This window comes from Gadus macrocephalus, chromosome 9 (assembly GCF_031168955.1).
Source record: "Gadus macrocephalus chromosome 9, ASM3116895v1".
NCBI classification, from domain to species: domain Eukaryota; kingdom Metazoa; phylum Chordata; class Actinopteri; order Gadiformes; family Gadidae; genus Gadus; species Gadus macrocephalus.
The window spans coordinates 14242290-14258661 of NC_082390.1; the positions used below are offsets into that span (position 1 = coordinate 14242290).

General features: G+C 40.3%; 1 protein-coding gene across 1 annotated transcript; it reads right to left on the reverse strand.

Moving 5' to 3' along the window:
• Window positions 1–986: 986 nt before the first annotated feature.
• hsf4 (heat shock transcription factor 4) lies at window positions 987–13072 on the reverse strand. Its single transcript, XM_060060942.1, has 12 exons — window positions 12545–13072; window positions 11797–11905; window positions 11313–11440; window positions 10967–11091; window positions 9622–9697; window positions 8869–8936; window positions 7311–7410; window positions 6432–6553; window positions 6006–6233; window positions 5544–5661; window positions 5179–5244; window positions 987–5035 (listed from the first exon to the last, which is right to left on the reverse strand). The coding sequence occupies exons 1-12, from the start codon at window positions 12668–12670 to the stop codon at window positions 4976–4978; spliced, it is 1326 nt and encodes a 441-aa protein (XP_059916925.1). The 5' UTR covers window positions 12671–13072; the 3' UTR covers window positions 987–4975.
• Window positions 13073–16372: the final 3300 nt, after the last annotated feature.

Here is a 16372-nt window from a genome sequence, read left to right on the forward strand (position 1 = left end):
ATGGACAGTTCAACACATTCAGGGAAATCACATCCAAGAATATGACAACCAGAGTCCTCGTTGGCAAACATTCGAGACACAAAGATGCCTCAAAGAGAAGTACCTGAAATGCCTATTTTGAAACATTTATATACAAAGAATTTTCTGATAAATAAATGGTAATGCATTAAACAAGAAAGACATTCTTTCTCAACAATATCAGCTCTGAAGCTGTCTCATAACATTGCTTGGCTACTTGTGTTGAGTGACATAAACACATAGCCTATTGTGACGTGAGGGGGGCGGGAGCTGCAGACAGGTGGGCAGGGCGACTCAATCTCAGGGACAGATGCAGCTGTGGCGTGTGAGCCTAATGAGGTTCAGGACTATATATACTCATGTATGTCGTGCTCTCCCCTGACAGTGGGACTGGGTCAAGAGTGACTCAGCCCGCACTTGGAACACTGAATGTTCTTTCTTGCTATGCACAATTTCGATGGGACAAGTTGTGACACTATGTGTTTTCGTGTCATCAACAAGCGTGTCATCAGTCACAGAGACAACTTCAAGCGGGTAGCCCGGTTGTCATGGCAATGCAAATCTCAGATGCACCAGGCTGCCGGGCCGAGTTGAATCATGCTGAGCTGGGCCAGTTAACCAGAGTGGGAAATGCTAGACCTTCACAGCTTCTCCCCTGATATATAACCGTTTGCTTTGCAGTCATACCTTTCACCTGTTATTATGTTGTTTGTTGAAAGGTTTGCATTTAAGGTATGCACTGCAACCTACACAATTTCCTGTTTGTCGCCTGGGCAATCAAATATTTTTACTTTTGAATCCACAAAAAAACTCTTCCTAAGTCATGTCAATAGTGGTTCATAGCAAATAATATTCCACATGAAATGTGCGTTTGGAATCACAACGATTCCTCTGATAAATCGTTTGGCACTGTCATGCTCTTTGTAAATTGAATTCAGTGAGAGATTAACATAAATAAAAGATCGATGCAAGGATGAAACACTTTTAATGAACCTTTGAATGTATTTTTTCATACAATTGTAGCATACATGTTCAAGACTCTTTTGCAATAAACTGTAATATACACTAATTAATGTAGATAGTGTTAAATAATTAACCTATCCAGCAGCATCAAGAGGCTTACTTTAGCAAAAGCAACAGCAGAATGGCACTCATTGCCCAACTCACTCAAATTTAAATGGATGAAGTGACTCAGCCGATTAACCGATTCACCCCGAAAATTTATGAAAAAAGGAGTTAAAGGAGTTAAATATCGAAACAATGTCCATCAATGGATTGGTATTGTTGTAATGTTGTATGTATGAGGGATTGTGTATGCGTGGAAGTAGGCCTACTGTTTATCTGTTGGATTGTCATGTATTATATCAGGCAATGGCGGAGGAAATGTGATCATATTGCATTGTAGGAGCGTAGTGCAAAGATGCTTTTGGGACGCTATAGGCTTCATTACAAGAGAGGAATACTCCAAGTTAGTTAACCAACAAAATATTCATAATCAGCAATGTGACAAGCGTAAAGTTCATTTGAATACACAGTGGATAATTACCAGTGCAAGGGCATGAAATTAAAAACAAAAAATGCTGAACAAAAGAGCAAGTTAATTTGTATATCACTCGTATGGAAAAAAATAAAACCTCAACGACACACATATTATAATTTAACTGGAAGAACAAAAATAAATTCATTGAAAAATGAACCGTCATACCATCATACAAGTGTAATTCTTAGTGCAATATCGTTTGTAATACACCATGGTTTGCTACCCTTTCCACCAAACATGCACACTACCCATGAAAATAATAACTTACCTTAAAGGGTTACACCGAGGTGTCTGTAAATTGGTGTTGGCCTGTTTTACCCAAATTCAGATGAGTTGTCTAATGCCAAATTCATCATTGTACATCCAGAAGGGGATTTATTCGGTCGACATTTCCATTCCCTGCGTAGACCCCTCACATGAACAGGAGCGAGGCTACTGTAGCTCTGCAAGTTAATTAAGTTGGCAAACGGAAAGCAAATATAACCCAGAAAATTCCCCTTCAGGACATACAATGATGAATTTTGATGAAACAATTAATCTTAATCTGGTCAAATAGGCAAAAAGGTATTTACAGATAACTTGGCGTATCCCTTTAAGTGAGGTTACAATTCACCCTTTGACCTTTTGTGAATGTTTAGGAGCAATCGTAATTGGTTAAAAGATCTAGTTTAATAAGGCCGTTTGTATGAAACAAAAATGTATAGTATCTACTGGTATATTATTTTTAGAACTGTAATAATCTGAACACGTTTTTGAGAATAGGTTGGGACATAATTTCTAACACATACTTAAGATAAAAAGCTAACATAGAGTACCTGCCACAGCCATTGCAATTATTAGAAAGCTAAGATTCTGTTAGGCAGTACTATTTTAACCAACTATTACATACCCAACTGCAATGCCATTGGCCCTCAATACATTCCTCATGTCATTAATGTGTTGCAGCTTCAGAACCTTAATGACTGAGTTTAATATTGCACAATGGAGTATGTTAAGAACTGGTTCTAGTTTTCCAAAAGTAGTATATGTATTAAAGACATGCTTTTTTTTAGAAATATGAACCTGCATCCAGGGCGCAGCTCACCGATGACGTAAAATGGATTTACGATAATTTAATGATACAAACTATTCAAAGCTTGGAAGTAAATACCATAGAAATCTAAATGTATTTTCGAAGTTATTATTATTTGGTTGCTGATTGAGTTGTCCATAAAGACCTATTACATTAGTGGATGCATTTTAAAGTACACTGAACACAGAACTGGGAACCCCAAATGTAATGGAACATAGCAAATAGCTGTGAGCATTGCAGTTTCCTGTTGCTGTTTTAACTATCAAATTTTGAAATAAAAGTCCTGTTTGTGACATTAAGACAGGCAGAGCCAGAGTTTTCTCACTCTGTCAGGTCAAGGTAGCCCCAGGCCATTTCAAGAAAAATATAGTATGCATTCTGTATACTTGAGCTCTTCCTCAAAAGATAGATACAACATGTGCAAAGATGCAATATAATATTATTGCTATATATGAAAAATCCTTCCAATCCATTTTGACCCATAACATTGAAATAGACTGAGAGTACAATGTTTATCAATGCCTGTATAAAAGGTTGGCAAATAGACAGTTATTGTTTTCAAAGGGTAATGCGTCACGAAGGAGCGCTTTATCATTGTATTTCAATATATATATTTTTTTTTTAAGATTTTTGTAAACATAATTAACATATCTTGTGGACCATGAAAATAATGCAAAAAAAAATGCCCGGTGACATCTTATAATAATGTTATTTCATAAGTAATTTAAAAGCCTTTAGTTAATAATGACCTAATAATTAAGAAAGGATTCATTTATAATGCTTTAGTTATTGAGAAAGTAATCATTAACCAAACATTAATGTACACTAGCACATTAATGTACACTAACACATAGCACTAATAAGTGCTATGTTAAAGGGCCCTATTTTATCAACAGTGATGTTGATTTGACATTACAAACCATGTATTCTAAATTGACCCTCTAGTGATAACAAGTGTGTCCGCCCAGATGTATGATGGATAGATCAACAGTAGGCTGGTAGGCTGTTGATATCCATAGCACTTATTAATAATCTACAAATGTTTATCAATGTTTGGTTAACCATTAACTAAAGGTTTCTAAATGACTTTATTGTGCGTTCACACTGCGAACGAAGGCACGGCGATAATCAATACAAAGTCAATGCAAGTCTGGTACTTCCAAAACAAGAAAAGACTCGTACTGGCGGTTATCCCAAACATTAGTTAGAATGAATGGTTTGAAAAAAAAATTGGTGTAAAGTTTAGTAAAGTTTGTTTGCTTGCGCAAACACGCGGCCCATTGCAAATATTCGCTTCTGGTGTGAACGCACAATAAGACCAAACGTTATCATAAAGTGTTACCAAATATCCACCTCCAAATATTCATCTCCAAACGTCACCTCCATAAGCAAGAACACTCACACTAACACACAATGACTAAAGTGCATACAAACCAAGTATTATTTCTTCTGTTACATTCTCCAGTAATCTGTGTGGTTATTGGGATCTGGTTATAAACACCCCCAAAGTTGGTGTTGGAATAACCACTTTGAGTTACAACCTTACCAACCATAGTCTATGAATGTCAGTGGGCAGGGTCCCCTAGTACCTGGAAGGGTTACTGGTGGCTCCCATGATTGGCTCCTTCTGGTCGCCTGCTGAAGTATCCCTGATCAACAGCTGATAAGCCCTCATTGCGCCTGGTGAGCTGAGTTGCTGTTGTTGTCACCATGCACATAGTGCTCATCAGTAAAAACACTGTCATTGTTTACCATCACCGCCACCACCGCCACCAATTAACTGACATACTGCCCATCGCTGTGAGGAAGTACCCTGCCATTGCCATGGAGCAAGCACTGCAGCACATCAGCCCCTTATCATTTCCCATGTGGTGAAACAGTGATGGTGTGATGAAGAATCCATCCGGTTTCAAAGATGTCCCGTGGCTTGTGAGGCCCAGGGACTTGTTGGTGTTGTCCTGAACTGATCATCTGGTTCTCCTAGCAGCATGGGTCCTCACACAGAGCTGTGGGTCCACCACACAGCTGTCGGTGTATGGAAGTATTTTTTCTTTTTTGTCAATTGGAGATATGAAGAGGAGGGTCTGAAAAGATGACTGCAAGATGATTCCAATGTACTTCTCCAGGCTCCATTGTCTTCTATTAAAACTGCTGGGAGTTTTGCATGAATGAATGGCAGCATATGTAGGGGGATGGCAGCTTCTTTGGTTTGGCGGACAGAAAGACTTACATTCACATGTTCTTCATAGAGGAAGAAGATAAAGAGCGGTGATAGAGACTTCACCCCTACTCTTACACTGGCTTCTACTTCTTACTTGGTCAATCTTTGGCCTGTGGTTGGTCCGTCATTGCTCCTCACAGCCACTAGTGGAAAAGGCTTCAGCTTCCTGGTTCTGGAACATGTACTACAACAGAATGCACACCGACAGCGTTATGCAGGGTAAATCCATGTCTTCCATTATCTCATTCATCACAAAGTTAATTCCCCCATAGTGTACAGTCGTCATTCAGTCAGTCTGTCTGTATAAATGTGTTGTTCTGGACTCACTGATTTCAGGTTGGACTCCATCTCAGTGAAGTTCCACTCTGTAAGAGGCAGGCTTAGATTGAAGGGCTGTTGTGCAAAGGAAGCAAAGAAGAAGAAGACGCGTAGAAAACACAAAAAGTGTCATTTTCAGAATTCACAACTATATGTGCTACCTTCTGTATGCTTGCGTTGGTGTGTGTGTGTGTGTGTGTCTGTGTATGTGTGTGTATCTGTATGCGTGTGTGAGTGTATCCCTCACGGTTTCTGCCCATGTTCCCTCCCATAAATATTATCACATATCGTTAGTCCAATTTGTATTTGTAATGTATTTCCAAACGTATCATCCCGGTACGTTGTGTGCAGACATGTGTGGTGTGTGTACTGACGTCCATGACGGTGGTGGCCCCGGTCTCCACGGGGCCTGGCTGGTGGCTCCTAAGCAGGAGCTGCTGCAAGTCCTCCAGATTCATGTCCACGTTCTCCACTGTGTCAGACACCTCCCCCCTGTGTGCACACACACACAAACACACACACACGCAAACACGCACACACACACACACACACACACACACACACACACACACACACACACACACACACACACACACACACACACACACACACACACACACACACACACACACACACGTGGTAACACAGCTGTGCCGCTCTACATTTCCATGCCTGTGATTATATTGTATTTTAAACAAACTCAAACATATTATGCATAATTTTCAAACTTACTATTAAGTTTTCATGTTGCTCGGAGTGCGAAACATGTAACTAATGTCTTTGCCCGTGTATGTCCTTGTGTGTGTGTGCCTGTGAGTGTGTTGGTGCGTGCCCACCTCTCCAGGGCACCTCTCTTGCTCCGCCTCTCCACCAGCGAGCTCACCGAGCCCCTCCCCTCCAGGACGGACTGGACCATGGCCACGGGGAGGACGGGGGGCTCCCCAGAGCACACCTCACAGGAGGCGGGGAGCAGCCCGGCTTCTGCCCCCACAACGGCTCCTCCTCCCCCCCCTCTGACTCCTGGACTGACTGGCTCCTCCTTGATGAGCATCAGGCACTTGTCCCTGTGGAGGGAAACCACACTCTGTAGGGTCTCTCACACGTATCCCCCCACGCAGCGGTGAGCTACTGCGGCACATTACAACACGGCTAAGTGTTTGACCTGCTTGGGGGGAGGTCTCTCTCGCTCTCACAAAATATCTGAAAAAAATGTATTATTACTGTTTACTACTCTCATTATATTAGTACTCTCAATCAATTACCTTGACTCATTCGTCTGCAACTGGAGGTCCATGCTGGTTGGCTGGGACATGTCAGTGACATCTGATATGATCGGTCCCCCGGTTATCCCACTCGTAGAGCAAGACGCCCCTTCATTTGATGGCTGACAAAGAAAATAGGAGAAAAGGCAATCAAATCTAAAGCTCACAGGTCTTCAGAAAGTAATAAAATACCATAGGATTATGGCGTATTTAACCTAGGATTATTTAACCGGGACCCTCATTATTTTCTGATAATCTTCGGTCTAAGGGACTAATGCAGACAAACATTAAAAAAATTGGTCCAGTATTGCAGCAGCCATAATCTTTCAAAATGGGCTGCATTGCAATCCTTTGAATGATGATCACATTTGTAGTATAGTCCCAAAATGATGGGAAAATAGGGTACAGGTTGAAAGATCCCGAAGTTCAACTTTAATTACCATGTCCATATATGGGGCTGTGGAGCTCACATCTTAATGTGTATTTAATAACTTGATCTTTGGTTTGTGGGTTGAAATGTCTCCCTCTGATGTTAGTTTCATGAACAACATACAATTTAGGCCCCATGATTAAAAAACAAACAAGTATATATAATATAATCTTAATCTATTTGTCAATGTACAGGTATTTCCTCACTGATTGTATCAGAAGAGTTTTATTTAAATTATACAATTAAATATCTAATCAAAGGTGGATACATTTGAAGAGTTTATCCACAACTGACCACACACACAGTTTCAAGTTATTCCATTTTATATATATTTCTATTAAAACACATTCAAGCTGGATGAAACAACATTTATGTTGAGAACTCAGGGTTTAACTAAGCTATGTATAGATACCAGACAGTCTGGTGTGTGTTAAGTGCAGTCTCCTTACCGACTGTATGTAGAATGGCTCCTGTAGGTTCTCCAGGGTGTGGCTATGGCTGAACTTAGAGGCAGGAGGACTGGGAGAGCCCTCATCTAACATCAGGGGCCTAGAGAAACAGCCAGATATGACTATTCTACCTAGCAAGCAGCTGCCCTATGTAACCGTCATGTGTGAATACCATATTTTAATTAATCTTATTTTTTTATTAAAATTTTAATATTAGAAGGGCGAGCATTTTATTTGGAGAAAAAATACAAATGCAGGTTATTCCTTTTCAATAGTATTTAATTATCAAGTGGGCTTTTGCTTGAAATCGTGATGTTTAGAGGATTCGTTTTTTCAATAATGGGACACCTCTTCCTTTCTAAAGTTCCAAATCAATGCTCTACAAATCCAACATTAACAACAACTGTCAAATTAAACTGATATTAGTTGCACACACACACTCCCAACTCAAGATGTCTTCTTGTCTGTGCAATGTGTCTTATTTGCCCGCACGTATTAATGTTCTCTGGCCTTCATCACACAGGTATAATAATTGTTGCACAAACAGGTGTAGCTCATTAAGCTTACGATGACATGCCAATGCCAATTTAATTAACTTTGTGAGATACATCTGTGATTACCCCTACCATTACACCTCTGTGATAAAGTCCTGTTTCCCTTTGTTGAGTCTTAGATAACTAACAATGTTTATTTAATGAAATAGGGATTGTACATCATAATGCATCATCAGATTTTTTGATGGCCACCATTTTTTAATGACTGGGTTGACAACAGGGTTGTAGTACTGTGTAGTACTGTGTAGTACTGTGAAATCCTCAAAAAACCTAAATATACAATGACCTAGGCTTATCAAAACTTTGTTTTGCCACATGGGAAACGCTGTGGCAGTTTCAAATTCAACGATTTCACCCCATTATGACCCCATAATTAATTAACAATGACCAAAACACTATTACTAGCAATAACATTCCTAGCTCCTGGGCCTTTGAATTGGAGGCATTGTGATGTGACATCACGATGTACAAGCACACCTGGAAATCTAAAATAAAGTATTTTTAGTGCAGTATACTGGATCCTATCTGTTCACATATCAACCTGCCAAAAATGAACATTTGCTTACTAATAGGTATGAAACATCTCTATTCTGTTCTTGGCTTCAACCTACGTAGTACATATTGTAACTCATGCAATGTTTGTTCACACGCCACCCACAGTGGCAGAGCTGAATCAGCACTTCACATACAGCCTGGAGCTAGGTCACGCTCTCTGCTCTGCCTCACTGTGTGTGTGTGTGTGTGTGTGTGTGTGTGTGTGTGTGTGTGTGTGTGTGTGTGTGTGTGTGTGTGTGTGTGTGTGTGTGTGTGTGTGTGTGTGTGTGTGTGTGTGTGTGTGTGTGTGTCTGACTCAGCAGCTCATTCATAGTGGACGGATTGTTCAGAGGGTCAGCTGAGCCAGCCCTTCCCTGTGTTCCACTTGGCCTGTGATTGTCGCACTTTTGATGATTTGTCCCTCTCTGAAGTGTGTGTGTGTGCGCGTGTGTGTACGCATCATTACTCACAGCTTTCTCTTCAGGCCCACAGAGCTGGGTGAGTTGGGTTGCATCTGGCTGAACAGAAACTGAATCAGCTGATAGACGGAGAGAGACAGAGAGAGAGAGAGGTGCATGAGCATGAATCAGCCTCCCCCTCCTCATGTATCCTCTCTGTCTGTCGCTTACTCTGACACACACTCCTCTTTTCACCCCCACCATAAACACACATTTGATTATGTTGTGAATAATATACCGTTTCTGAAGCAGGAGTGCTACCTATGCCATAGCAACCAAAAGCTGTTGTAGGTAGTTTATGAAAACTAAACTCTCCATCTCCCACATGGCTTCACAATATATTCATGTTTTATAACTGTAATACAGAGAAGGTGTTTGCACTTTGCTGCAGAAAAGTTGGAGTGAATATGTGACAAACGGAGATGGAAATGTTGGCTTTTGGGAACCATGATTATGCAGAACCAGTATAGCCTACGGCAGGTGGAGCTGTGCTCTGGCCCCTGTCATTATCATACTGAACAGATATGTCATCATTTATGTGTGGGATGTGGTCTGCCCCAACAATTCACTCAGTTTTTTCATTCATTTTCCCAGGATGGTAGGATATATTTTGTCATCTGGGAAGTTAAGTAGTATTTCACAAACGTATTCACACACACACACACACACACACACACACGCACACACACACACACACACACACACACACACACACACACACACACACACACACACACACACACACACACACACACACACACTGACCTTGTTCATGACTTTCTGCTGTTGTGTGTGGTTCTGTCTCAGTGACACAACTTCTCGCCATAAAATCTCATTCTGCCTACAGAGAGAGAGAGAGGAAGGGAGAGAGAGATAAGACTATAGTTGACGACGAAATACATTTGTTGTCATAATCCTTTTAAAGGACGATATATCATTTTCTTTTCTTGTGAGTTTGTAAGTACGACTGGTGATGACATATTTGTGTGTGTGTGTGTATGTGTGTGTGTGCGCGCGTGCGTGCATGTGCGTGTGCATGTGTGTGTGTGTGTGGTGGTCAGGTGAGCAGGCAGGTGAACATTCTCTCAGCTGATTAGAAACAATACCATGACATAAAGCACCACACAAAGCACAAAGCTGCTGTGGCTGAAAATAGTCCTGCAATAATAGGCCCTAGAGGAACAATTGGGTGATCCGCCCAGAGGGGGAGTCACCTCTGAAAGGGGTTACAGGTGGAAAGGGGAAAGGTGAGTATTTATGGATGGATTTTGTGCACCTGCAGATTGGATACCAGCTGTGACATGCCCACTTTCATCATCATGTTATCCTTAAGTACGTGCCCACCTTCATCATCCAATCACATTGAAGCAAGACATAGGGGTTGCCTTTATGAACCAATAAGACATAGGGGTAATCTTTATGAGCCAACAAGATATAGGGGTGGTCTTTATGAGCGAATAAGACATAGAGGTGGTCATTATGAACCAACAAGACATAGGGGTGGTCTTTATGAGCCAACAAGACATAGGGGTAGTCTTTATGACATCATGATGATGTCCAACCCACCTCCCGAACCTCCTCCTGTAATGGTTTGAAGGGCCTGCTAGTCATCCACGTGTCATGCTGTTAAGTATATAGAGAAGCTGAGACCATTAGGAGCATGATCTGTATCTACACATACTACCCTATGCAGCAGGATCCTAACAATGATGCTAGAATCAGGTTTTCAATCAGAGAAATATGAAATACCAGAATAAAAGCCTTTGTGCTGTATACCTTAACTTTGAAGATGGAATGGAAGTAACTTTGAAGATGGAATGGAATGTGTTCAATTGGCTAAACAGAAAATTAACTATCAGTTCTAACTATAACCACTGGTTCCTCTTCAGTGGTTGGAGCCTGATGATTTTGGGACCCAAAACGAAATACTTGAAGCATTTCCAGTATATAGAGGCCCAGCGTGATCAGACATAGGTACACACACACACACACACACACACACACACACGCGCACACACGCACACGCACACACACGCACACACACACACACACACACAGACACACACAAACACACGCACACAGGCACACGCACACACACACTGCTACTCACTGTTTCATGTCCTGCATCTGACACTCCATGTTGTCTTGCTGGGTCCTCAGGAGCTGCACCTCGTAGAGCAGCTTGCTGAGGTCCTCCTGTCTCACCTTGGTCTCCTCACTCTTCACAATGGACACCTGGTCACACAGGGCAGACATGTGTTTGACATGTGTGTGTGTTTGACGTGTGTGTGTGCGTGTGTGTTTGTGTCTGATGTGTATGTTTGACGCGTGTGTGTGTGCGTGTGTTTGACCTGTGTGATTTACGTGCGTTTGTGTTTGACGTGTGTGTTTGACGTGTGTGTGTGTGTGTGTGTGTGTGTGTGTCTGTATGTGTGTGGGGGTGGTGCTGACCTCACCTTCCTCTTGATGTGTTCCAGCAGGTGCTCATGGCCTTGGAGGAAGTACAGGTGTTGGAACTCAGTGTCGTCTCTCTCCGGCTTCACCAGACCACTCTGCTCAATGTTCACAACCTTACGGAAACCGTCTGAATAAGACAAGATACACACACGCAGAGACTGAAACATTCAGATAATATATATATTTATCTTTGATACTTTAGGTCCAATGGCTGTTATTATTGTGCAGGCAATTGTGGGGGGAGGCTAAATTGAAAGTCTGTATAGTATAACAGAATAGCCATACTTGAAAAGGTTCAGTTGAAGCAAAAGTAAAAGTCATGGGAATCAAACAAACTATGTGCGAAGGAACATTTACATTACATTTACATTTAGGTCATTTAGCAGACACTTTTAACCAAAGCGACTTACAACAAGTACAATTGTCTGAAGAAGGTGAGACAATATATCGGTACAGTAAGGAAGATAGAAGGAGAGTACTCACACATGTTGAGCTGTCGAACGAAGCTGGCCATGTTATTGTGCTTAAAGTATTTGGGAAGAACCTCTTTGGCAAACCGGCCCTGGTCAAAGACGTGGAAACTTGTTCCAGTCTGAAGGAAAATCACAAGGAACATAATGTCAATACCATTCAAAAATGTATTATGTTTTATCTACCTTTTATTGCACTTTATAGCATTATAGTATGAAGATTTCACAATAAAAACTACCAGGAGAACTTTGAGATGACAATAGGTGTGAAATGTATCCTATATTAATCACATATTGGCGTCTTATTCATAATGAAATGGTGATTAAATACAATATTAATTTCTAGTAGCATACCCATTCTTGCTATCTTTGATTTGGACTGAGGACTGAATTTAACACATTATTAAATCATTTCACTGAGGTGTACACAAATATAATCTGATATCATAATCAAAGAATTTGGATTTTCAAGTAGTTCAATATGACGAATATGCCATTTACAATTTCTGATTTTGTATTAACAGATAAATGTGTCAATGTTTGTTCAACATAACTGTTTGTCAGCTTTTTTTCTGAAACGTCAGAGTACGATTTTAAATAACAAAATCATTTATTACATGGGACCCAAGTGATAATAAATCTGTATTCTGACAACAATACAGTTGAGTCGCAAAAATAACATGTCTTATTTATTTATATATAATTCACTTTGTCAGTGTACTTAATCAATAAAGACGTCAAAACAAAACCAAAAGGCTCACAGCGCTCCAGCAGATGAGCTGGTTGGTGTCTGGGTCCTCCACCAGAGTCCACAGCTTGGTGAGGAAGGCAGGGACATTGCTGGCGTAGATCCCGTCCACGCCAGCGGCGCCCGGAGACTCCTGCATAATCTCCACTGCTTCAGTCCCACTTCGAACCCACGCTGGGGGAAGAAACACCACGAGGCCCTGGGCAGCCTGGAGACGCCGTGCGAGCTAGAGCGAGGGAGAGCGATGGAGTGTGTTGGTGGCGTCCAGGCTCTAGTCCATAGTGATGGCTCAGATGGTATAACAGTAATCCTTAGGAGTCTCCGTGGTGGTTGATCAAACTGTAGAGCTACTGCTTTCCTCTTGACCTGTACATCCCTGGGTTGTTTTCCCACCTTGTTTACCTGTGCCTGTGTATTCTACTATGATTGTTCTGCCTCACGTTCCTGGAGTTTAGCACAGCTCTGGGCTCTCTTTCTTCATCCCTGTCGGTACTTTTCCTCCCCCTCCTCCTCCTCCTCCCCGTCACGGCCTTTGGGTGAGCACAGCAGGGGAGCACCCCTCACCCACGTGCCCGTCATCGCATCAGGCCCATGTCAGCATAACACACACACACGCACACACGCACACACACACACTCACACACACACACATACACACACACTCACTCATGCTCCATTCAGGGGCAGGGCCTGGCCTCCAGATAATGACAAATGGAGAGAACAATAGAAGAAAGAGTGACGTCCACACAAAGGTTTGCATTTACCTTACATAGACCCATATAATAGATCCATATACCTAACCCTATAATAAATACATAGACACATATAATAGGTCCATATACCTAACCCTATAATAAATACATAGGCCCATATAATAGATCCATATACCTAACCCTATAATAAATACATAGACACATATAATAGATCCATATACCTAACCCTATAATAAATACATAGGCCCATATAATAGATCCATATACCTAACCCTATAATAAATACATAGACACATATAATAGGTCCATATACCTAACCCTATAATAAATACATAGACCCATTTGATATATACCTAACCCTATAATAAATTCATAGACCCATTAGATATATACCTAACCCTATAATAAATACACAGACCCATTTAATAGATCCATATACCTAACCCTATAATAAATACATACAACTATATAATATACGTATACCTGACCCTATATGACACATAAAGACACATAATAGATCCATATACCTAACCATATAATACATACATATCCCTATACAATACATAAATAGATCTATATAATACCTACCTACCCTATTTAACAAATAAATAGACCCATATAATGTATACACATCCCTTTATAATGCATACATAGACCAATACATTACATATATCTAACCCTATAACCCATAGACCCATCTAATACATTTCCCTATTCTAAACATACATAGACCCATATAATACATACCAAACCCTAAATAATACATACATATAACAATATAACACATATCTAACCATATAAAATACATTGACACATATAATAGGTTCATATACCTAACCCTTAACATAATACCTATATAAGTCCATATAAAGCATACCTAGAATATCTACATATATAATACAGACATACCTAAGCCCTTACCATACTAGACACATATAATATACTTATCCCATTATATTATACACATAAAATAGGTACATTACCCTATAATACATATATATATATCCATAACATACTATCATAAAATACATGCATAGACCAATATCATACATACATATCCTTATCCCTACAGGGTTGTACATAACCCTTTAAAATACATTCAAAACCTAAAATATCCTACATATCCCTATGTATTTAAAAAAAATATTGGTAACGATTCTTTAAAATAGTTCCTGCTTATTCTTTAAGCAGGAACTATATACATATATATATATATATATATATATATATATATATATATATATATATATATAGCATTTTACATGAGAATGCACACATTTGTAATAGAGGTAGGCCTATAAACAACACAAAGCACATGTTATAACCTATGTCACGGTTACGGTTTCAGTTCCACAAATGGTGTTCTCAGTCATTTGTACTAAAGCAAACTAGTTGAGACAGAAACCATAATAAATATTATGAAGAAACTATGGACAGCAGGGGGCGCCAGATTCATGCTTTCTTTTGAGAGGCGCTGTGAAGTCAATGAAAACGAACCCATAAAAAGTTCGATCAGACGCTGTGTTTGTGCATCACATGGGAAATAAAACACGACAATAAAAATGTAACGCATTCACATCTGATAATAGCTTATTTATTTTTTTGGATCTTTAACAGGTTAAAATATGATTTGACATTCGATTATGAAATATAACATTCACACCTGACCAGGCCACGGCCAACTCAATGTAAAAGTAAGCCATTTCAGATTTGTTTCCAAATATTGTTGCATGGACCAGTGATTTGAAACTGGTGGGTTGCGAGCCATTTGGGCATTTTGAGTGAGCATATGGCAAACTTAAACTTTTAGAAAGCAGCCCATGATTTAACAAATGTTTCAGTATCAATTTATATTTCAATTTCATGCTATTTTATTGAGTTTAGTGCCTATTTTTCCACATTTTTGCTTGCTCAACATGTTTAAAAGTACATGATGACATTTTTAATCTTGCAATATTTGTTATTACATTTCTTATGTATCCATGACGTATGTGTGTACTTAGGCTGGACCAGTTGAAAAACACTGTTATAGACAATGAACTAGACTTTCAAACAAACTTATTTGATTAGGATCTTCCTTCTAACCCAAAGATCATGTTTCCCGGAACAACCTGTTTGAAAATAGAAAAGTAGTTTCCTGTAAAAAGGATCCACTTTCCCATTTCATTCATATTTAGCGGTAAGAGGGAAAACTGGGAGTCCTAGATGCATTCTGTGCACGGTAAGGGGCAAGAGGTTGTCGGTTAAGAAGTTAAGTGGATTCGAAGAGAATCTGTGGTTGCGAATTTATATAATGGAGACTGTTATGTTGGTAATATATTGTATTTTGCTCTATGCCTTTGCTTATAGAAGTAGTTTACCACTGAGGTTTAGAGATGGTTTTCAGTGGCACAAGTGCAGAATGTCCAGAAGCTGCATGGATAGACCCATAGTTACCACGGTCATGTGTGTATTAATTAGAAGTTTGAAAGTAGGCTGTATCTTGAAGATCTTGGATGGTCTGCATTGGTAGGGAGTTGTAAACAGGGGGCATGATTATCAAATGCTAGTGGTTGAGTTGGCAAGTTTCAGAGGCTGAGGCACCAGGTCTGTTATTGCCCTGCTGTTAAGTTCTGTATCCCATGTAGAGAGGCTGCATCTGTGGTGGTCGATTTAAATGATTAGGGCTGTAGCCTGCCAAACCTGAAGGGGAGGTATCTGCGTATTCAGACACAGGTCCAAGTGTATCCAGTTGGGACAGTTTAGATAGGTTTCCACCAGCAGCGCTATAAATGGGCTCGACTGGAGGGGAAAAACACTCACGATATCCAGTAGACCCATCAGAGTTCAAACTATAATCTGGTTCCATAACAGGTTCAGTAAAGGGAGTTCTGCCATCCAATCTGGCCTGTTCCAGGGTAACACATAAGAGGTGGAGGTTGCTGTTCAACAGCACTAAAGTGACCAGGAAATGTCTTTTCACTTTGATCCATGTTCAATTCTAACATAAATGATCAACTGGCAGAGGTAGGGGGTTTAAATACCATCACCACTGCATTGTCCTTTCCCTGATGCGTGGTGCCTGCCTGGGTATATAGGCCTAGATATTTGAGGATATTGTGAGGGAGCTAAAATAGGATAAAAGATGC

Bases quoted from the DNA above. Each gene is read 5' to 3' on its own strand.
- hsf4 (XM_060060942.1), bottom strand. From the start codon at position 12,670: ATGCAGGAGTCTCCGGGCGCCGCTGGCGTGGACGGGATCTACGCCAGC. The intron at 6,554-7,310 runs GTAAGGAGACTG...TTTCTTTGTCAG, and splicing joins AGCCATTCTACATACAGTCG to CCATCAAATGAAGGGGCGTC. The intron at 5,245-5,543 runs GTCAGTACACAC...TTTGCACAACAG, and splicing joins GGGCCACCACCGTCATGGAC to CCCTTCAATCTAAGCCTGCC.